General features: G+C 49.3%; 1 protein-coding gene across 2 annotated transcripts in view; it reads right to left on the bottom strand.

Moving 5' to 3' along the window:
* The window catches only part of MEGF10 (multiple EGF like domains 10), a 176812-nt gene that overhangs the window by 99973 nt on the left and 54687 nt on the right, over window positions 1–22152 (bottom strand). For both annotated transcript variants that reach the window (XM_075324739.1, XM_075324747.1), the window contains exons 2-4: window positions 18247–18377; window positions 14745–14846; window positions 11182–11282 (exon numbers count right to left, since the gene is read on the bottom strand). In XM_075324739.1, coding sequence (XP_075180854.1) covers window positions 11182–11282; window positions 14745–14846; window positions 18247–18359 — 316 coding nt within the window. In that variant the 5' untranslated portion in view covers window positions 18360–18377. The remainder of the gene's footprint in view (window positions 1–11181; window positions 11283–14744; window positions 14847–18246; window positions 18378–22152) is intronic.

Genomic DNA, 22152 nt, shown 5'->3' on the forward strand with positions numbered 1-22152 from the left:
ATCGGACTTCCACTGCTCACAAAGTCATGGGATATCCTGGCAATATATCATCACTTTATAAAAGATGAATTATCCTTTAATACTTTAGTCAATTTGCATAGATTATGATAGCCTTGCCTTTCTTCAGTCTACCCCTCCAAATCTAATGTACTTTTTATCATCTCACTTTGTAACTTCCTCCTCTCTGTCTTCGGCTTAGTAATTAGGGACGTAATACAGCATGAAGCGTTATGTTTGAACAGCTGCTTATACAATAATATTAGCAATGCCAAATCCAAATTGGGGAAACTTTTACTAGGAATTCTCTCTGAAATTGGAGCTGAAAAAGGCGATCTTCATAATAGAAGGAGTAGGCGTTTGTAGCCTTCCTCTAGCACTAACTTAATACCGTCCTCCCCTCACTCTGTGACTTGGCTTATTATTTCAGTTTGGCTTACTTAACTGGCGTGCTGCCATCCGGAGTTACCAACTGAAGGGACAGCTTGGCCACAGCTGGCAGTAGACCCTATGGTGGTGTTTATGTAGTATTATGTGTGTACAGATCTAGTGATGGAGCTTCTATTGTTACATGTATTGGGATGAATCCAGGTAATTAAAATGGCAACTAAATCAGAAATATGTTTCGATCATAAAAGCAAAAAGGTTGGCCTACCTAAATTTTCTATTATTCCGAAAGCTAAGACTCCATCACAATCTCCAGAGGGTTAGTGACTGAGGGCAGGCCATGCTACCTTCCAGTTCTCCTCACCCCACCCTCCTAACTTCTCTGCAAAGAAACTTTCTGAAAACATGTGGAGTGAAATTTCTTGGACATCGGCTTTCTTCCTACACAATATCCTGTTCAGAAATTACTTGGGGTTTGTTTGCGGCTTGTTACAGACTATATATATTAGCCCTTTACTCCTGGGCAATTTTTTTTTAACTTCCATTTTTATCTCATAAGTGTTTAGCCAACATAACTATATGAGGGCTTGTTCTTTGCTTTTTCTTTAAATAGTGATAAAAAAAATATTTTTTGTAAAGCAGCCCTTCGGCATTTTTTTATTCCACCACTCGTGGTGCTTTATATCCAAGTCCCCTGCTCCGGCGCCTTCATTTTCTATCACCGCCGCTCCTGTCAGTCTTCTCCAGTTTGTGACCTGCTGGCAGCTGCAGTGTTTTATGGAGCGTGTCCGAGGTCACAACTCAATACCAATCTATGAGAGCTTTTTTTTGGCTATCATAGACTTGTATTGAGAGCCTGTTAAATTCTGACTTACAGTCAGTCAAAAATTGAGGTAACAAGATGGCGCTGTGGGACCGGAGTGATGCTGAAATAGGTGAAAATACCGAAGGGTTTGTATATGTGGCGCCCTAGACAAGCCAGGACGTCACAGGTAATACAACAACACACCCCACACCCCGGCTAGGCACATCAAGGCCAGACAAAATCCTTGTTGCCTCCCTCCAGGGGCTGATGTCCACACCAGGGGGTGGAGCCAGGCGGTTGGCCCCACCCGCCGAGGAGTTCACAGTCCTGGAGGTGGAAAAAGGAAGCGGTTGAAGTGTAGAATGGAAGTTGGAGAGTAGAGTGAGGAGTTGAGGAGTAAAGTGGTAGTGGAGCAGACTGACCGTGTCCGGGTGCGTGGCCCGGGCACATACAGCAAGGTTGGCGACCGTCTGCAGGAGGGGCTGATTGACGTGAACCGTAAGGACCGGGGACGGGCGGTGGCCCGCCGGTACCGGACCGGGGAACGAAGAGAAGCCAGCACCATTCGGCAGGGCCTACGGACCCTGACCAGGCTTGGAGTCGCCGTAAAACCGGTCAAATCCGTTAGTGAAGGGAACCTCCGGGGTTTCCCAGCAGTCAAGACCCGATTGAAGGCAACCGCTCAAACCATGAAGGGAAATACAGTCACCGCCAAGGCTACAGTTCCCAGGGCCAGAGCCTGCGGGCAAAAGGGGCTCCCTCAGCCTCCATCCAAGCTGGAGAGCGGGTTACCGGTGGGAAGCCACCAGAACCGAGAACATAACACAGGTGCAGGGAAAGGCAGTCACCGCCAACCTACCGGGAGAAGAACCACCGCAGCCGTCTGTGGGACCCGTCCATCCAGCCGTTTGTTTTACCGGAGACTTTGCATTCATCATTGGCTGAGTGAGTACGACCGTGCCGTGTGGCACCGCGCTGCCCCCGCGACCCTGCACCTCACCAGGCCCCGTAACCCGCCTGCCATCCCTCCCTCACCGGACCCCGGGACAACCAACCCCCCTACCCACGGAGGGGAAGAACAACATCCAAGCTGCTCCCTGTCATCGCTCCCGGGTTCCCCGTCCAGAGCAGCGGTGGTGTCACAACCTCACCACAACCGTAGGTGGAGTCACGGACAATAAATCCGCAAAACAATTCCCCTTTTCACTCATGGACGAGGAGCGCCGCTTGAGTCCCCGGATCCGGCCCACTGCTCGAGCCACCGAGCAGCAGCAGCGCCGGACCCGAGCGTGGAGAGCGCAGCGTCCCCACCTCCGCCCGCGACAACTTGGCGTCATGAACAGGATCTTACCGCTCTGCTGTCTGGTAGAGGTGCGCCTTGTGACCGCCGGAGGTGTCCGGCCGAAAATTTTGAGAAGCCGCCATTTTGGGCGCGAAAAGTCCCCGCTCGAGCGTCTCCTCGAGCAGTGGAGGCGCGAAAGCCGAAACCCCGCCCCTGTAGAGGAGGAGCCGGAAAAAGACTAAGGGGGACCAATGGCGTCTGGCCGCATGTAGCTCACGGCTATAAAAGCAGGGACGCCGGGACTCTGCGATCTGCTGGTTCCTGGAAAGTACCGCTACCAACATGTCCACCTCGTCCAGCTACGCAGAGGTTACGGAGCCAGTGCCCTGAACAGCGGCGTGGCTCAGGGCCCGAACGGCAGGGATCTGCCGGCGCTACCGGAGTCAGATATGTCTGCTGATGGAGCAGTGGACCGAGGAGGTAGCTGCGGTCGCCCGGGTGTATGGAATGGAGGCCACGATGGAGGAGCTGGTGAGTGACCCATGCCCCTGTATCCCCGAGGGACCGGCCGTTGCGGCTGAGGGACCCGGTCTACCCCTGGCCCCCATGCCGCCTCCGTCTTCCCTGCCCGTGCACCCCGCTACTGCTGGTCCATCTGACTTACACCCCCTTGTAACAGTAGCCGAAAGAATGGTGAGCACGGAGACTGCGGCAGCTGGCGGCAAACCGCCTGGCACAGGGACAGATGATAGTGACTCCGGACCTGACACAGAGCCTGTTTCGGAGGAGGACGAGGGAGTCGTCGCCCTGTATGGCACGGAGGCCACTTACATCTCCCGGGGCGGGAACAATGGATACCGGGCGGCCCTTCCTTGTCGCACCTGCTATGCGCTGGAGGGGCTGGTACCTGTGTTCTTCCACCCGGGGCCGGGTGAGGAGGACGAAAGTGAGCAGTGATGGCAGCGGAGCCCCGCTGCAAGTTGTCCCCGTTGGGATCATCAGTAACAGTTAAAAGTTTTGAATGATAAGATTGATCAACCGAAGTTTATCTGATTGGAACCGTGATTAAACCAGCCGTTGCCGGCAACTAGTCCCCGTAGGGACTTTCTGCAACCGTGCTTAAAGAACTGCTTATGGACAAGCCCGAGAACGTGCAGGGCAACCACAAACTTAGTGGAATGTAAATAAGTGTTGGCTTACACAGTTACCGCCCCTGGAGAGGCTGATTTGGAGGATGGGCCTGGAGGAAAGGGATGGCCCAGGCCCGCCACTACCGTAACCGGTGGCGATCCTCCGGGGGTTCAGGGGTCCCCATGGACGCGGGCCCCCTGAAAAGGACCGTACCCGCTTGGGCAACTTGGTTCTGGACTGGGGTCAAGGGGTGCTGCCTATTTCTTAGGGGCAGCATCAGGGCCAGGTTGTTTGGGTGGGAGAAGAGCGGAAGCCGTACCGTTGTAAATGTTTATGATGTTTACATGTGTTTTTACCGTTTTTCTATCTTTGCAGTTAACAAAAATAAAACCAGTGATGGACGGGCAGCCTGCAGACGGTCTGCATTTTACTAAGGGGGAATGTGGCGCCCTGGACAAGCCAGGATGTCACAGGTACTACAACAACACACCCCACACCCCGGCTAGGCACATCAAGGCCAGCCAAAATCCTTGTTGCCTCCCTCCAGGGGCTGATGTCCACACCAGGGGGTGGAGCCAGGCGGTTGACCCCACCCGCCGAGGAGTTCACAGTCCTGGAGGCGGGAAAAGGAAGCGGTTGAAGTGTAGAGTGGAAGTTGGAGAGTAGAGTGAGGAGTGAAGTGGTAGTGGAGCAGACTGACCGTGTCCGGGTGCGTGGCCCGGGCACATAAAGCAAGGTTGGCAGACGGTGGTGACCGTCTGCAGGAGGGGCTGATTGACGTGAACCGTAAGGATCGGGGACGGGCGGTGGCCCACCGGTACTGGACCGGGGAACGAAGAGAAGCCAGCACCATTCAGCAGGGCCTACGGACCCCGACCAAGCTTGAAGTCGCCGTAAAACCGGTCAAATCCGTTAGCGAAGGGAACCTCCGGGGTTTCCCAGCAGTCAAGACCCGATTGAAGGCAACCGCTCAAACCGTGAAGGGAAATACAGTCACCGCCAAGGCTACAGTTCCCAGGGCCAGAGCCTGCGGGCAAAAGGGGCTCCCTGAGCCTCCATCCAAGCTGGGGAGCGGGTTACCGGTGGGAAGCCACCAGAACCGAGAACATAACACAGGTGCAGGGAAAGGCAGTCACCGCCAACCTACCGGGAGAAGAACCACCGCAGCCGTCTGTGGGACCCGTCCATCCAGCCGTTTGTTTTACCGGAGACTTTGCATTCATCATTGGCTGAGTGAGTACGACCGTGCCGTGCGGCACCGCGCTGCCCCCGCGACCCTGCACCTCACCAGGCCCCGTCACCCGCCTGCCATCCCTCCCTCACCGGGCCCCGGGACAACCAACCCCCCCTACCTACGGAGGGGAAGAACAACATCCAAGCTGCTCCCTGTCATCGCTCCCGGGATCCCCGTCCAGAGCAGCGGTGGTGTCACAACCTCACCACAACCGTGGGTGGCGTCACGGACAATAAATCCCCAAAACCATTCCCCTTTTCACTCACGAGCGAGGAGCGCTGCTCGAGTCCCCGGATCCGGCCCGCCGCTCGAGCCACCGAGCAGCAGCAGCGCTGGACCCGAGTGTGGTGAGCGCAGCGTCCCCTCCTCCGCCCGCGACATATATTACCAGGGGCAGTGACCTTAGATTAAAAATACTACTCCAGCACCAAAAAACAAACAAACGCTGGAGTGATGTTTTAATGGCAAGCTGATGTTATTATTGATAGTTTTTGGAAGGATACTATATTTTTAATTAAATAAGTCAAGTATATTCCTTCTCTGGTGTCAAAGAAGACACAATAGAGGGAGGTCAGCAGGTCTTTGTCTCTCTTCGTCTGCTCTCCTGTCTGTCAGATGGGCTTTCAGTCTGGGGCAAGCAAGTCAATGCACAATGACAAGAGCAATGAATACTGGGAACTGAGGGAAATTAATTTCCAGCTCCTATAGTGCTGGTAGAATGTTGATAAAGGATAATGGCTCACTCAAAAAGAGTGGATGGTAAGTTACAGTCTACAAGAATCCTGACAGTTCTTGGACATATTGGACTGAACTGAAGGTAGCAACAGCGTGCTTTAATACATCTTGTGTATGAAAGGATAAATAACCTTTAAAGTGATACTCTGTTAAATTCCACAGTGGGAAGACAGAGGGTTAAAAACAATAATAATCACCCCCCACCCACCACCCTTTTTAATTATCACCTCTCTCCAACACTGATGCTCCCGTGGTTTCCACATGAAGTGGTAACATCATGAACTGTCAGTGAGTTGTCCTGTGGATGATGATTGTCCGCTCCTAAACCTGAATTCAATCAATTGCGGCATCAGTCGATCACCGATGGTCAGACGGTACCACTCATGGCCTGACAGACACCATGGGAGCTGCAAACCTGGGGCTCAGGAGTCGGGTGTAGGGGCGAGTAGTACTCGTATGTATTATCTTATTGTATTGACCCCAAAGCTGCCCATTGCTGAACACTTATCGACTCTTCTACATAGTTTGAATTTTTAGTTGGAGAAGGCCATGGAAGTATGTTGTGATGGCACAATCTCAATTAACACATAAGCTCTACTGTATGAGACCTGAACGTGTTTTCAAAACTCTTACATACGGATAGAGTAGTGGACTTATTACTCTGTAGATCATATGGTTATAAATTTGGTTCCGCCTCTATACAGAGTTCTCCGGACAGTAATGTCTAGACATCTGCTCTTACCCGTCACAGCCTCAGTGTCATGAAACAGAAGACTGAGCAGAACGAGTAAAAGGAGATAATAGTCTTTCCCATTTCTGAGTATTACAGCGTATAATGGATGTATTTACCCTCACAGGTGTCAATCATGTCTGTCAACCAAGAGTTCTGCTGTATTAAATCCTTTATAAAATTATGTGTATAGCGAAAATTGTGTGTACAACGTTCAAAAGGCAGCGCCACAACGTATGACAGGCAAATTGCTAAACGTTAGATGCAGTGATGTAAATGTAGTATTTATTCCAATAAAAAACATATATGTGCTAATATTTTACAGCATCACAAAGTTATTATCGATTATGAAGAACACCGTGTCTGTATAAACTAGTGTATAAACTAGTGACCCCCTTTATGAGCCCGAATAGGGGGCAGTTCTGTAATGCTTTATAATTTCTTGCTTTGGTGGAACGGACACGTTCATGAATTGCAGGAGAAATGTGTAGCTAAGCGTGGCTTCCTCTGGATATACAAGCTGATCTTTGGGGGTTATCCTACCAGAGATTGGCCCTTTAATTCAAGTGGTTTTAAGGGGAACCTGTCAGGTGCAATATGCACCCAGGACCACGAGCAGTTCTGGGTGTATATTGCTAATCCCTGCCTAACTGTTCCAACATTTAGTAGCATAGATAAAGAGATCTTTAGAAAAAGTATTTTATTTATAAAGATCTGTTATCATATGCTAATTAGTGTGGGGACTAGTCGCAAGGGCATTAGTTCCTGCGCTCATTCCGGCCTCTTAGTATGTTAGCACTCCCACAGGGCGTGCTAACATGCTAGTCAATGCCCATTGCCTAGCATCATCAGCAGTGACGCGCATATGTGGCGCCCTGGACAAGCCAGGGGCCACAGAGCACAACACCCACACACCCCACACTACCGGTCAGGCACACCGAAGTCAGACACAAAACCCTTGTTGCCTTCTTCCAGGGGCTGATGTCCACACCAGGGGGTGGGCCAGGCGCTTGGCCCCGCCCACCGAGGAGTTCACAGTCCTGGAGGCGGGAAAAGTAAGGAGTTCAGCTAGGGAAGTGAAAGTGGAAGGAAGGAAAGTGGCAGCTGAGCAGACTAAAGTTGGTCCGGGTGTGTGGCCCGGATGGAGCAGCAAGGTTGGCAGACGGTGGTGACCATCTGCATGAGTGGCCTATCAGAGCTTACCGTAACGACCGTGGACGGGCGGTGGCCCGGCGGTACCGGACCGGTACGCAAAGAGAAGCCAGCACCATCTGACAGGGGCTTACGGACCCCGGCAAGGCTAGGAGTCACCGTGAATTTGCCGAATTCGTTAGTGAAGCCACCACCGAGCAGCAGCAGCCGCAGCAGCCGCGGCCGGACCCGAGCAGTGGGAGAGCGCAGCGTCCCCTCCTCAGCCCGCGACAACTTGGCGTCACGAACAGGATCTTACCGCTCTGCCGTCTGGTAGAGGTGCACCTTGTAACCGCCGGAGGTGTCCGGCCGGAAAATTTGAGAAGCCGCCATCTTGGGCGAGAAAAGTTCCCGCTCGAGCGTCTCCTCGAGTAGTGGAGGCGCGAAGGCCAAAACCCCGCCCCTGTAGAGGAGGAGCTGGAAAGAGACTAAGGGGGACACGGATGGCGAGATGGCGGCGTCCTCGAATTGGAGCGCGGGAGTACCCACTAGCGGAGCGTCCAAGCTCTGGGGGAACCGAGGAGGAGTAGCCTTTGAAGACTGCGGCCCGGGTGAGCTCCCCGCCGGGACCGCTGCGTGGCTGGAACGGGAGCTGGGCCGGTTCTCCTTGAAGGTGAGGGCACAGAGCCTGCAGCAGCTGCTGGACTGGAAGGCGGAGATGCGCAGGATGGTTGCCGTAGTGGTGGCCCGTGAGCAAGGGGCCGCTGCGGCCGTGCCGCGTCGCGACCAGTCCACCCAAACCCCAGAACCAGCCCTTATTGCATGGGAGCCTGGGGCCAGCACCGCAGCTGGAGGTCCAGAGAGAATGTCACTGATGGAGGAGGAGGTTCCGACCACGCTGCCCCCGCCACCGTTCTTAACGGCCGTCAGTGGTAACTGCCTGTGGAAGGAGAACTTGATATACCGACCGGTCCCCGAGTGGGCCGACCCCCTGCGGTGGTAGCTGCTCCAAAGTCAGCGGAGTCCCGCTGCAAGTTGTTCCCCGTTGGGACCACAAAGTACCGTTTAAATGAATGATAAGTGAAGGATCAACCGAGATGTCATCTGATTTGCTACCTGATTGTCAGCCTGCTTAGAACCGGTCGTTGCCGGCAACTGGTCCCCGTTGGGACCCCCTATATGCGTAGAAACTACTACGGACAAGCCCGAGAACTGGCAGGGCAACCACAAACTTGTGGCATGTAAATAATGTTGTTGTGGCTTCCACCGTTACCGCCTCCGGAGAGGCAGATTGGAGGAATGGCCCGCAGTGGAGCAGGCTGGGGCCCAGCCAGCACCGGAACCGGTGGTGATCCTCTGGGGGTTTCAGGGGTTCCCCATGGAAGTGGGTCCCCTGAAAAGGACAGAACCCGCTCGGGCAACTTGTGCAGGACTGGGGTCAAGGGGTGCTGCCCGTTTGCTTAGGGGCAGCATCAGGGCCAGGTTGCTTGGGTGGGAGAGAGCGGAAGCCGTACCCGTAACGTTTAAGTAAGAGTACCTCCCGATGTGGGATGATGTTATTTTAATTGTAATGTGTTACCGTTTTTCTATTCTTCAGTTTGTGAAAATAAAACCGGTGATGGATGGGCAGCCCGCGGACGGTCTGCATTTAACTAAGGGGGAATGTGGCGCCCTGAACAAGCCAGGGGCCACAGAGCACAACACCCACACACCCCACACTCCCGGTCAGGCACACCGAAGTCAGACACAAAACCCTTTTTGCCTTCCTCCAGGGGCTGATGTCCACACCAGGGGGTGGGCCAGGCGCTTGGCCCCGCCCACCGAGGAGTTCACAGTCCTGGAGGCGGGAAAAGTAAGGAGTTCAGCTAGGGAAGTGAAAGTGGAAGGAAGGAAAGTGGCAGCTGAGCAGACTAAAGTTGGTCCGGGTGTGTGGCCCGGACGGAGCAGCAAGGTTGGCAGACGGTGGTGACAGTCTGCATGAGTGGCCTATCAGAGCTTACCGTATCGACCGTGGACGGGCGGTGGCCCGGCGGTACCGGACCGGTACGCAAAGAGAAGCCAGCACTATCTGGCAGGGGCTTACGGACCCCGGCAAGGCTAGGAGTCGCCGTGAATTTGCCAAATTCGTTAGTGAAGGGAACCTCCTGGGTTTCCCAGCAGCTAAGTCCCGACAGAAGGCAACAGTCCAACCAAGAGAGGGAGACACCGCCACCGCCAACGCAACAGTTTCCCAGGGCCAGAGCCTACGGGCAAAAGGGGCTCCTCCAGCCCATATCCAAGCTGGGGAGCGGGTTACCGGTGGGAACCCATTGGAACCATCTACCGTACATAGGTGCAGGGAAAGACAGTCACCATCAACCTGCCGGGAGAAACAACACCGCAGCGGTCTGTGGGACCCGTCCATCCAGCCGTGTGTTTTACCGCGAACTGTGTCCTCATCATTGGCTGAGTGAGTACCACCATGCCGTGCGGCACAGCGCTGCCCCCGCGACCCTGCACCTCACCAGGCCCTGTAACCTGCCTGTCATCCATCCCTACCCCCATCACCGTGCCCCGGGGCAACCAACCCCCTACCCACGGAGGGGAGAACTAACAACAAGGCTGCTCCCTGTCACCGCTCCCGGGATCCCCGCCTAGAGCAGCGGTGGTGTCACCAATATCACCACAACCGTGGGTGGCGTCACGGACAATAATCAAATCCCCACAATCAAAATCCCCTTTTCACTCACGGGCGAGGAATGCCGCTCGAGTCCCCGGGATCCGGCCCACCGCTCGAGCCACCACCGAGCAGCAGCAGCCGCGGCCGGACCCGTGTCTGTTGTCGGGCAGTGCGCATGATCAGAAGTCACCACACATCCAGTCATGCGCACTATGAAGCCAGGTGTACGCATTCCAGCTTCAGAGAGGTCTAGTGCGCATGACCGGAAGTACCTGATCATGCGCACTGTCCGACATCTGATGTGGTGACAACGGACACAGGTATGCAAGTCACCTCTGATGACGCTAAGCATACATGCTAAGAGTCTGGAATGAGCACAGGAACTAACACCCTTGCGACTAGTCTCTGCGCTCATTAACATATCATGAAAGATCTTTAGAAATACTTTTTCTAAAGATCCTTTTATCTATGCTAGTGTATACAAGGGATTTAGGCAGGGATTAGCAATATGCACCCAGAACTGCTCGTGGTTCTGGGTGCATATTGCATCGGAAAGGTTTCCTTTAAGAAGATATCTGTACCTTACTCCAATAGTTTTTAATGTCAATATTAACTCACTTACCATGATGACCTGTGCAGTAATCATTACTTGTAGTCAGTGAAGATGACACCGATTCAAGAATGAAGTGACTAAGAAATATGATTTATACATCCTTGGACCCAATCCATTAATTTGTGAGAAGTAAATCAAGCATCTGTCAAGAGTCCACAGTAGCGAAAGTGGTAAATTCCAAGTCCTATTTCTGGCTAGAGCTGACGAATGTTTTATGGTCAGAAATGACCACATTTATAAACAGACATCATCAATGAAACCTCATAACCCACAATATCAATATTGTATCAGGTCAATTGTGGTAAGTACTACATATTGGCCAGTCTATCATATACAGTAGCTTGGTGAAACTGGTCAAGACAATTATAAAAGTAGGTAATTATGTAGGAGAAGCTGCCCCCCCCAACCTCGAATGACTCTTTATGAGTTGCACATCAACTGTCCCATAGTTTTGTAGAATTTGTGAAATATACTTACGCACACACACGTCCTTGCTTTCATAAAACCCAGGGCAACATTGAGATTTCCTCCTGTACATAGTCTTTTCTCCTCGCCTATAAGCAGTGCGGTAACTAATTCTGTAGAAAATACAAAAAAATCTCATTTGAAATCCAAATTTAGCAATGTATACTGGAATATTTATTAATAATGTATAAGGCAATTTGTACTTTTGTTCTTCAGAACAAAGGAGACCTCTACTTTAGGACCCCTAGGAACCACCACACATGTCTGAATGAGTGCTGGGTCAAAGATGAAATAGTATATTGTATTCAGCTCAGTAGCGTAGCTCGCGGGGGGGGCAGAGGGTGCGGTCGCCCGGGCCCCGTGCTCAGAGGGGGCCCACTCGGAGCTACAATACTATTAACTGTATCAGTGACACTGCACCTTTAAATACAGTGGCTTGGCCGTGTCACGAGGTTTAGGTCCTATCACACAGCGCACTGTTTGCAGAGGATTCCCTGCTGCGGTTTCCCAAGGACCTGTGCGGTGCTCAGTGCCGCCTTCTCCTCCTTCTCCCTCCTGTCTCAGTGATTTCCTCTGCTGCACATGGAGCTAGGGGCTGCTGGTAAGAGGCAGAGAGGATCTAAGATTGTGTGCAGTGGGGGAGGGGAGAGATTTACTGTGGTGACAGGGGGCAGTGTCCATTACTGTGCAGTGTGGGGGCCTGATAACGTATGTACTGAGGGGATGTGTGTGTGTGGGAGAGGGGCGCTGCACATTATAAAAGCCTGATCACATGTATGTACTGAGGGGATGTGTATGGGGGGGGCTATATATTATAAGGGCCTGATAACATGTAGTGGGCACATCAGACTGTGTATAGGGGAGCTGTGGGGCCATCATACTGTGTATAGGAGAGCTGTGGGCCCATCATACTGTGTATAGGAGAGCTGTGGACCCATCATACTGTGTATAGGGGAGCTGTGGGCCCATCATACTGTGTATAGGGGAGGTGTGGGCCCATCATACTATGTATAGGGGAGGTGTGGGCCCATCATACTATGTATAGGGGAGGTGTGGGCCCATCATACTGTGTATAGGGGAGGTGTGGGCCCATCATACTGTGTATAGGGGAGGTGTGGGCCCATCATACTGTGTATAGGGGAGGTGTAGACCCATCATACTATGTATAGGGGAGGTGTGGGCCCATCATACTATGTATAGGGGAGGTGTAGACCCATCATACTATGTATAGGGGAGGTGTGGGCCCATCATACTGTGTATAGGGGAGGTGTGGGCCCATCATACTGTGTATAGGGGAGGTGTGGGCCCATCATACTGTGTATAGGGGAGGTGTAGACCCATCATACTATGTATAGGGGAGGTGTGGGCCCATCATACTATGTATAGGGGAGGTGTGGGGCCATCATACTGTGTATAGGGGAGGTGTGGGCCCATCATACTGTGTATAGGGGAGGTGTGGGCCCATCATACTGTGTATAGGGGAGGTGTGGGCCCATCATACTGTGTATAGGGGAGTTGTGGGCCCATCATACTGTGTATAGGGGAGGTGTGGGCCCATCATACTGTGTATAGGGGAGGTGTGGGCCCATCATACTGTGTATAGGGGAGGTGTGGGCCCATCATACTGTATATAGGGGAGTTATGGACCCATTATACTGTGCATAGGGAAGCTGTGGACCCATTATACTGTGCATAGGGGAGCTGTGGGCACATTATACTGTGTATAGGGAAGCTGTGGGCCCATTATACTGTGTGTAGGGGAGGTGTGGGCTCATCATACTTTGTATAGGAGAGTTATGGGTCCATTATAATTTATATAGGAGAGTTGTGGGCCCATTATAATGTATATAGGGGAGCTGTGGGCCCATTATACTGTGTATAGGAGAGTTCTGGCACCTTATACTGTGTATAGGGGAGTTATGGGCCCATTATAATGTATATAGGGGAGCTGTGGGCCCATCATACAGTGTATAGAGAACTTTGGGGACATCACAATCTGTATAGAGAGCTATGTAGCCCATCATATTGTGTATAGAGAGCTGCACCTGGGAAATTCAGGAGACATTGTTAAATGTTAAGTAGTGGACACTTAAGAAGCATTATTGTTATAGGAGCACTCAGGGTGTTGTGACCATCACAGGCACACTGGGGGCATTATTACATTCCAGAGGCAAAATGGACGCTTTTCTAGGGCACTTGCACAAGGGCAATAATATTTTTGAGGGGGCAATTTTACCATCTAGAGGGCACAAATGAGGCATTATTACCATGTGGGGGTACAGCGGTGGCATTAGTATGTGGGGTGGTAAGAGGAGCACTGTTATTGTACCACACAGCAGGTGCAGTAATAGGGGCACATATGGCAGCAGTGGCTCAGTATTGGGGTATCAGGATGAGGAGTTTGTGCAGGTCGGGAATAGATGGGGTCAGGGCTGGAAATGTGAGAAGTCAGATGAGTTTGTGTTGTAATCTACCTTCAAAAGGGTTCCATCATCAATGCAAGGTATTACATTAAAAATTTGGACCAATTGAAGGCTGTTCTGATGAAGGCCAAAAGGCGCGACAAGCTGCCCAAAGGAATCTTGTTCCTGCAAGACAATGCCTCCGCTCATACTGCACAAGGTACCATGGCAAAACTGGTAGAGCTGGACTTACAGCTGGTTGACCACCCACCTTATTCACCAGATCTAGCTCCCCCTGACTATCATCTGTTTCCAAACCTGAAGAAACACCTCAAGGGTACCAAATTTCACACCATTTCTGATGCCATGGCTGCTATAGATGCCTGGTTTAAGGTACAACTGAAATCCTTCTTTTTGCTAGGTTTACAGAACTTGGAATACCGATGTAACAAGTGTGTGGACATCAGTGGAGAGTATGTGGAATAAATGTAAAGTTTCATCATCTTATTGGTCCGGAAATGCTGACAAATGGATCTGGAAGTTTTCACTCGCATGGTTCTCTGATCTGTTTTCAAACATTTGGGGACCCACTTTGCAGATAGCTTCTTCATATCCAAATGTTCATGGATAATGAGACAAACACGTTCATGGGAAATCCCCATGATGTCTGCTATTACTTTAGCAAAAATGTGTCGATTTCTCCAGTATGAGGTTGTGCAAAGCATTGACAATCTCCAGAACAACAATCGCTCTCGGTCGGCCAGGACATTCCTCATCATTGGTGCAGAAGTTGCCCGTTTTTTAAATTTTGGCAACCCAGTTCTTAACTGTGGAATATGAAGGGCATTGATCCCCCAATGTCTGCGACATATCACCATGAATATCCTTTGTGGATTTTCCTTGCAGAAACAAGAATTTTATCACTCCTCTGCTCTCGGTTGCTGTAAATATCGCATTAGATTTTGCCATTTTGTTTTCCCGCATACGTAAAACACTGTTGCCATAAGCAACAAACACAAAATTTTGAAAACATATATTAGACACATAAGGCTTTCATATGATGTAACATTTGTTACCATAGAAACAAAAAAAAAATCACAAAGCCAAAGACTTATCAGCAGCCCCTCATATATACAGTGCATAGCTAGGAATAACAACGAATGAACAGCTTACCTGTGTCTTGTGCATTTGAACCAGTTCAGTATATCTGTGCAGCTGGTGTAATAGACCTGGTCAAACGGATGTGCATATGATTCCTGAACGGTCACAGAATAGCTGTGAAGACATGTACAACAATTAGGGTTGCCATTTTATATTTGGTATCACATAAAACTATGATATGACTATGATGAGTTAATGTTATAATAATGTTATAAGCCAATGGTGGGCAACACTTCATGGTTTTTTGATAAGGCTTTATTCCCTGTTTTGTTACCTTTTTCCCAGGTTATATATTATACAGATATGTTGTACATTCAAGCAATTGAATTAAGTACACAAAAATCTGGTAGAAGTTCTGGTGGTTTAAATTTTAACTAATAAAAGATATTAAACCTCATGGCAATGAACACGCCGGACTTTAGAAGTGGCCAAAGCCTGAAGAATGTAGTAATGGTAATGTCATCCAGGGGGCATGGTCATTAAAAACAGGAGTGAGGATGTTCATTAAGGTCATAGGTGCCCATATGGTGTACTGGCTCTACTAGAATAGCAAGTTGGAGCTTGTCACCTGTATATTGCTGTCTGGCTGGGTGCTAAAACCGATGGAGAGCTTACACTATCCCTGAATTACAATTTCTAGAATTTCACCTGTCTCCTTCGGGCAGTGGTGAAACTTGACGCTCATGAACCTCTAATTATTGAAAGTCTTTAATAGCACTGGTCTTTTCATATAGGTAAAAGGGACTTTTGCGGCCCCCTAGGCTCCAGGGCCCGGGTGCGATTGTACCTATTGTAGTTCGCTAGCCGATGATAGCAATGCCGAGCGCGATAGTACCCGCCCACATCGCACATGCAATATCTTGTTATAGCTGCCGTAGCAAAAATGATCGCTACGGCAGATTCACACGGACTTACCTGCCCTGTGACGTTGCTCTGGCTGGCGACCCGCTTCCTTCCTAAGGGGGCGGGTTGTGCGGCGTCACAGCGACGTCACACGGCAGTCGGTCAATAGAAGCGAAGGGGCGTAGATGAGCGGTACGTAAACATCCCGCCCACCTCCTTCCTTCCTCATAGCCGGTGGAGGCAGGTAAGGAGATGTTCCTTGCCTCTGCGGCTTCATACACAGCGATGTGTGCTGCCGCAGGACCGAGGAACAACATCGTACCTGTCGCTGCAGCAGAATTATGAAAATGACCGACACTACACAGATCACCGATTTACGGCGCTTTTGCGATCGTTTATTGGTGCATCTAGGCTTAACACGTTGCGACGTCGTTACTGGCGCCAGATGTGCGCTACATTCGATTTGACCCCGACGACATCGCAGTAGCGATGTCGCAACGTGAAAAGTAACCCTAAGGATCAATATAGATGGACCCAACACTGAATGACTGATGGCACTAAACAACCGCCTATCAGTAAACCTTTGCCAGCGGTTGTTTAATAATCTGTTTACACAGGCAGACCAGTGTAAACAATCTCTAATAGATTGCTTAGTGTGCATTGACTGCCACAGTTCTCGGCGGCAAGAGTGCGGTCTACACAGGGGGACGCACTGCTGAAAAAGACCTGTGCTGTGCAAAAGATCACTTTACTCATTTATTGGGTGATCGGCAGCCTGTTTACATTGAAATATCGTGAAACGAGGATTGTTAAGAGCACGATTGTCTTTCAATGTAAATGCAGCTTAAAGGTTTTGTGTATTTATTCCGCAGTTTGTGTTTCCTGTAGTTTTTGTTATACAGCAATGTGGAGTAAGTGGCCAGCTAATATCCAAAAGTCATGGTTTTGTTTACTGATATTTTCACACAAATCAGTTCCTAGAAGCTGCAGAGCAAAAAGCATCCAACATTTTACAGGCCTTTATTGTTAGTCCTGAAAGCCCCTATTTCTAATTCCCAAAGTACAGTAGGTTTATATTAGTGATTGCTTTTTATTCTGCACCTTATATATATTCAGGTTCATCAAAATAAAAGTTAGAAAATGCAAGAGTTAGAAAGAGTTGGTCTACTTCAGCTTTACAAATACATTGCACAATTTATTTCCCAGTCCGTTTATATTAAAAGTACAATAAAAATTATAATTGAAAAAGGCAACAAAGAAGTGAAATATAAGCAGATCAAAGACATCAGCACAAGTCTATGGGTGGTGTAATTTATGAATGGAATAGCCAGAAGCCTATTCCACTGAACTGTTGATATTGACTTATTGTCTCCTGGGGATGTGGCTCATATATTATACATGTACTTCTTTATATCCAGAGGAGAGAAAGATGTCTTCAATGAATGAAACATAGTAATTGATAATAATATAATGACTATTTACATATTGTTTATACTTCTAAAGCATTTGGACTAATTTCCATAAATTATCAAAAATAGATCGGTGGGGGAATGAAAAAATATATACCGTATTTTTCGCTTTATAAGACGCACCGGATTATGAGACACACCCCTAAATTTGGTGAAGGAATAGAGAATTTTTTTTAATAAATGGGGTCCGTCTTATAATGCCAGTGTCCGTCTAACAAATCATATAGAGTATATGTCCCTCATAGCCCCCCATCCTAAAATTAGCCCCCTTAATCTGGATATGGCCACCTTATATTGAATATAGCCCCCCGTGGCTGGCACACACGGCCCCCTGTGGCTGGCACACGGTCCCCTGTGGCTGGCACACACGGCCCCCTGTGGCTGGCACACACGGCCCCCTGTGGATGGCACACACGGCCCCATGCTGCTGCTTTTAGTAAAATAAACTCTTTCCTTACCTTCTGCAGCACTGTCCTGTCTCGTGTCTCCCTCCTCGGGGTTGAGCTCCTCCTGTCTTCTGCACTTCCTACTTCCTGGTTCTAGTGCCGGTCATGTGATCGGGACAGCAGAGAGATATCTCTGCGTGCATGATCACAGCGGCAGGAAGGAGACCGGGCCGACACGCTGGAGGAGGTGAGTAAAGAGTTTATTATTCTACTATGGGCAGCAGCATGGGGGCCATATCTAACACAGGGGGAGGGGGCATGTGCGATCAAAGGTAAGCACAGGCAGATAATATGCACAGCTCCCCCAGCCCATCGCCGCGGTGCAGTTTCAGCACTATGGTGATGGACAGCGGCTGTGCATATTATATGAGTGGGTGCAGGAGATCAAACGCTGCCGCCCGCAGCTTCACAAGCCTCTACCAGCCCCCCCAGCCACCCCCAGCACCGCTCCGGAGCGGCCCCCACCTCCCCTGGACCCTGCAGTATATAATCCGTATATTCAGTTTATAAGATGCACCCCCTACTTTCCCCCAAAATTTGGGGGAACAAAAGTGCGTCTTATAAAGCGAAAAATACGGTATATATATTTGGAGCTATTATTCCTTAAAAAATGGCAGACACCTCTACAAAATACTAGTAACCCCATTAAAAGGCATTGGGTCCTGTTGATTATCAATGGTATCAGTTGCATTCATTTTGGTTTCTGTTATAAACAGATCCGTTTGACATCAGTTCTTCCATTAGGCACAGACTTACCTTTCCCAGTGGCTACACACATTTGGATCCTCGAGATTGAGAGAAAAAGATATTCCCAGCCATTGGTACAAAGCTATCGCAAGCAGCCCATGGCAGTGAGACACCGACAACATCTTCTGGCATGAAACGACCTGTTGAAAAAGACAATAACCCATGGTAATAAGTAACCATTGTAACTAATCAAGAATAATATGTAAAACCTACAAGGTTCACCTGTGAGGACATACATCATGTCAGGGAAGGATTTACCATCTGTTAATTCCAACAAGGTATGAAAACTCATGGACAGCTGCAGCTTGGTGGAAGTCAGACGGTATAGATGATCATCTTTGAACTTAATACTTTGATAAAAGGTCACATATAAAACATGTAGTAGGTAATTGGATTATCGGTCTGGCGAGCGCTGTCAATGCACAGGTTCCATTAAGGTTAAAGTTGCTTTATTATTAAAAAATATTTCACAATGCTCCTGTTATTCAGATACAACGCGTTTCAGCATCACATCAATGCTTTCCTCAGGTATAAATACCTGAGGAAAGCATTGATGTGATGCTGAAACGCGTTGTAGGTTATACCTGAGGAAAGCATTGATGTGATGCTGAAACGCGTTGTATCTGAATAACAGGAGCATTGTGAAATATTTTTTAATAATAAAGCAACTTTAACCTTAATGGAACCTGTGCATTGACAGCGCTCACCAGACCGATAATCCAATTACCTACTATATGCACACTCCCTTCTGAGGGATTCGGTCAGAGCTGCAGCAGGACATAGGCACTCCATTTGGAAGTGGAAACCGTAGCTGGAGAACGGCGGATCGCTGTAACACTCCAGAGCCCAGAGTGCCGGGGATCTCAGGAGGAAACCAGCGGTCCTGTGTCCGGACATCTCCAACAAGGATCACGATCTAATAGGATCGACACCAAGGCTCCAAACTCCCAATCCAGACAAGATTGGAGGATCTATACAACTAACACCGGGGTTGTGCGAGGGCGCACAACCCCACCAGGTGAGCAAACCCTTATACATCTAAATTTAATATTAGACCAGCGGGTACTACTCATAAGCGCTATTTTCTCTTTATAGTGACATATAAAACATGGACCAAGAAGAACAAATGTGTTGCTTTTGGTAAAACAAATATACCCAACTTATAATTTATCCATTGCAAAATGTAGTGTAACACTATGCTGACATTTCACTGGAGCTCTTGTAAAAACTACAGTATAGCCTATACACCATAAAATAAAAGCCATGCTTCTAGAGCATTTCTATATAACTATTCCCACCTTACTGTTAATTTACTTATTTACTTAAAGGGTCTGACAGGTTTGGACAATTCCTCATATTGTAGATCCCTGTTACCCCCTGATATACGGATGTCTGAATTATGTCTGCGTATGGACCATTTCTTCCGTCCTGACTGCAGGTCTCCGAACCCAAACTCAACAGCATCATCTAAGTTTATGGGGCTTTTAAATTTGGGTGAGGAGACTCTTGGTCAGACATTAGTCACAGTCCGTACTTGTGATATATGGACATCTGGATAAGGCCTAAACATGTTGTTTACAGTCGGTTTCACTACTGGAATTCTCATTAATCATACACTGGCCTTGGGAAAGCCCCAATATCAATACTCACAAAGCATGGCAGGATGGCAAATAATGTGGATGCCCTCATAGCTCAGCACAGGCTTTTTCTATGCCATAAGTGGTTGCACTAGATAGTTCATAAAAAAGGAATAGCAATTTCACCTTCAGTAAAAAGTGACTTCAAAGCAGAAATGTATACCGTCAATTATCTCTCAATATGGCCTTATGAGCATGCTTTTTGGTGGCCTCTAAAAAGTTATAGTCTTGTATGCCAGACTGTGGAGCAGTCAGCATATTTTCTGCCCCATCCGCAGATGTGATTGGCTGAGTTGCATTGGGGTCGTTCTCCTGCTTCTCCCCTTCTCTCCCTTCATAGCCTATAGGATTTGATTCCTACCCCATACATATATAAGACATCAGAGGATCCACTTCCTCTTCCCCCAGTGTCCTGGGATCCGATGACATTATAAGTTATGTTGATTTTTCACAATGTGGAAATAATTTATGTTTTATTGTTGTTTTGTTCACAGTTAATTGTGTAATTAAAGTCACAGTGGCATAATTTATGAAAAAGGCCCGAAAAAGGCGGAATTTCACACCGGCTTGGTGCTTGGCATATCCTGGCGGGATCGTGTATTAAGATTGGTTTATGTTTTGTTTGATAAAAGAGAGTAAAGCTGTGACCGATTTCCACCCAACAATGTAGTGTCTTGTCAATATTCCTATTATATATATATATATACACACATATTGTCACGCTCCCCGGGCCCTCGGCTCCCCTTCCCGGGTCTCCTGTCCCGCTCCCCGGCTCACCTGCCACGCTCCCCGCGTCCCAGTCTCTTGTGCCCGTCCTTCCTAGGCTCCCTGGCCGCCGATCCCGGCGCCCGACGGCCTCCCAGGCCCTGGCCGGCTCCCCTGCGTCCTCCTCTCAGCCTCCTTCCCTGGCTTCTGGCACCCGGGCCGCGCGCATGCGCATTAGGGCGCGCGCGCGGTCACTGACCCTTTCTTAAAGGGCCAGCGCCCATTAACAGGAAATGAGGTTAGACAGGTACGGGGTATAAAGGGGGTTCTTGTCCAAGGGGGCGGGGCCTGATCTTCGTGTTTTCTGAGCTAGGAGTCAGGTCTCCTTGTGTTTTCCTGCCATACTTACGTATCTCTCTTCTAGAGCTGATCCCGCCTCGCCATCCAGTCCTGCTGAATTCCGAGCCCCGCACGCTGTCCGTCTGCCATCTGACAGTCCGTACCATCTCGGATCCCTGCGGTGACCCGTCATCTCGCTCCAAAGGTTCCGGACCCCGCCTGACATCATCTTGGCTTCCGAACCTGAGCTACGTCACCCGGACTGCCATCTGTGACTCCGTGGTCCCAGGGACTCCTCCGCTACCTTCACTTGCACGGACTGTTCTGCTGCCCATCAGTGCTTCAGCTACCGGACTCCCTACCACCATCTTAGAGTTCGGCTCAGTGGATCCACCTCCTGGGTCTGCCCGACCGCCCGGCCCTGACACATATACACAGTTAGGTCCAGAAATATTTGGACAGTGACACAATTTTCGCGAGTTGGGCTCTGCATGTCACCACATTGGATTTGAAATGAAACCTCTACAACAGAATTCAAGTGCAGATTGTAACGTTTAATTTGAAGGTTTGAACAAAAATATCTGATAGAAATTGTAGGAATTGTACACATTTCTTTACAAACACTCCACATTTTAGGAGGTCAAAAGTAATTGGACAAATAAACCAAACCCAAACAAATATTTTTATTTTCAATATTTTGTTCCGAATCCTTTGGAGCCAATCACTGCCTTAAGTCTGGAACCCAGGACATCACCAAACGCTGGGTTTCCTCCTTCTTAATGCTTTGCCAGGCCTTTACAGCCGCAGCCTTCAGGTCTTGCTTGTTTGTGGGTCTTTCCGTCTTAAGTCTGGATTTGAGCAAGTGAAATGCATGCCCAATTGGGTTAAGATCTGGTGATTGACTTGGCCATTGCAGAATGTTCCACTTTTTTGCACTCATGAACTCCTGGGTAGCTTTGGCTGTATGCTTGGGGTCATTGTCCATCTGTACTATGAAGCACTGTCTGATCAACTTTGCGGCATTTGGCTGAATCTGGGCTGAAAGTATATCCCGGTACACTTCAGAATTCATCCGGCTACTCTTGTCTGCTGTTATGTCATCAATAAACACAAGTGACCCAGTGCCATTGAAAGTCATGCATGCCCATGCCATCACGTTGCCTCCACCATGTTTTACAGAGGATGTGGTGTGCCTTGGAACATGTGCCGTTCCCTTTCTTCTCCAAAACTTTTT

Source organism: Anomaloglossus baeobatrachus, chromosome 1, assembly GCF_048569485.1.
Source record: "Anomaloglossus baeobatrachus isolate aAnoBae1 chromosome 1, aAnoBae1.hap1, whole genome shotgun sequence".
Taxonomy (NCBI): domain Eukaryota; kingdom Metazoa; phylum Chordata; class Amphibia; order Anura; family Aromobatidae; genus Anomaloglossus; species Anomaloglossus baeobatrachus.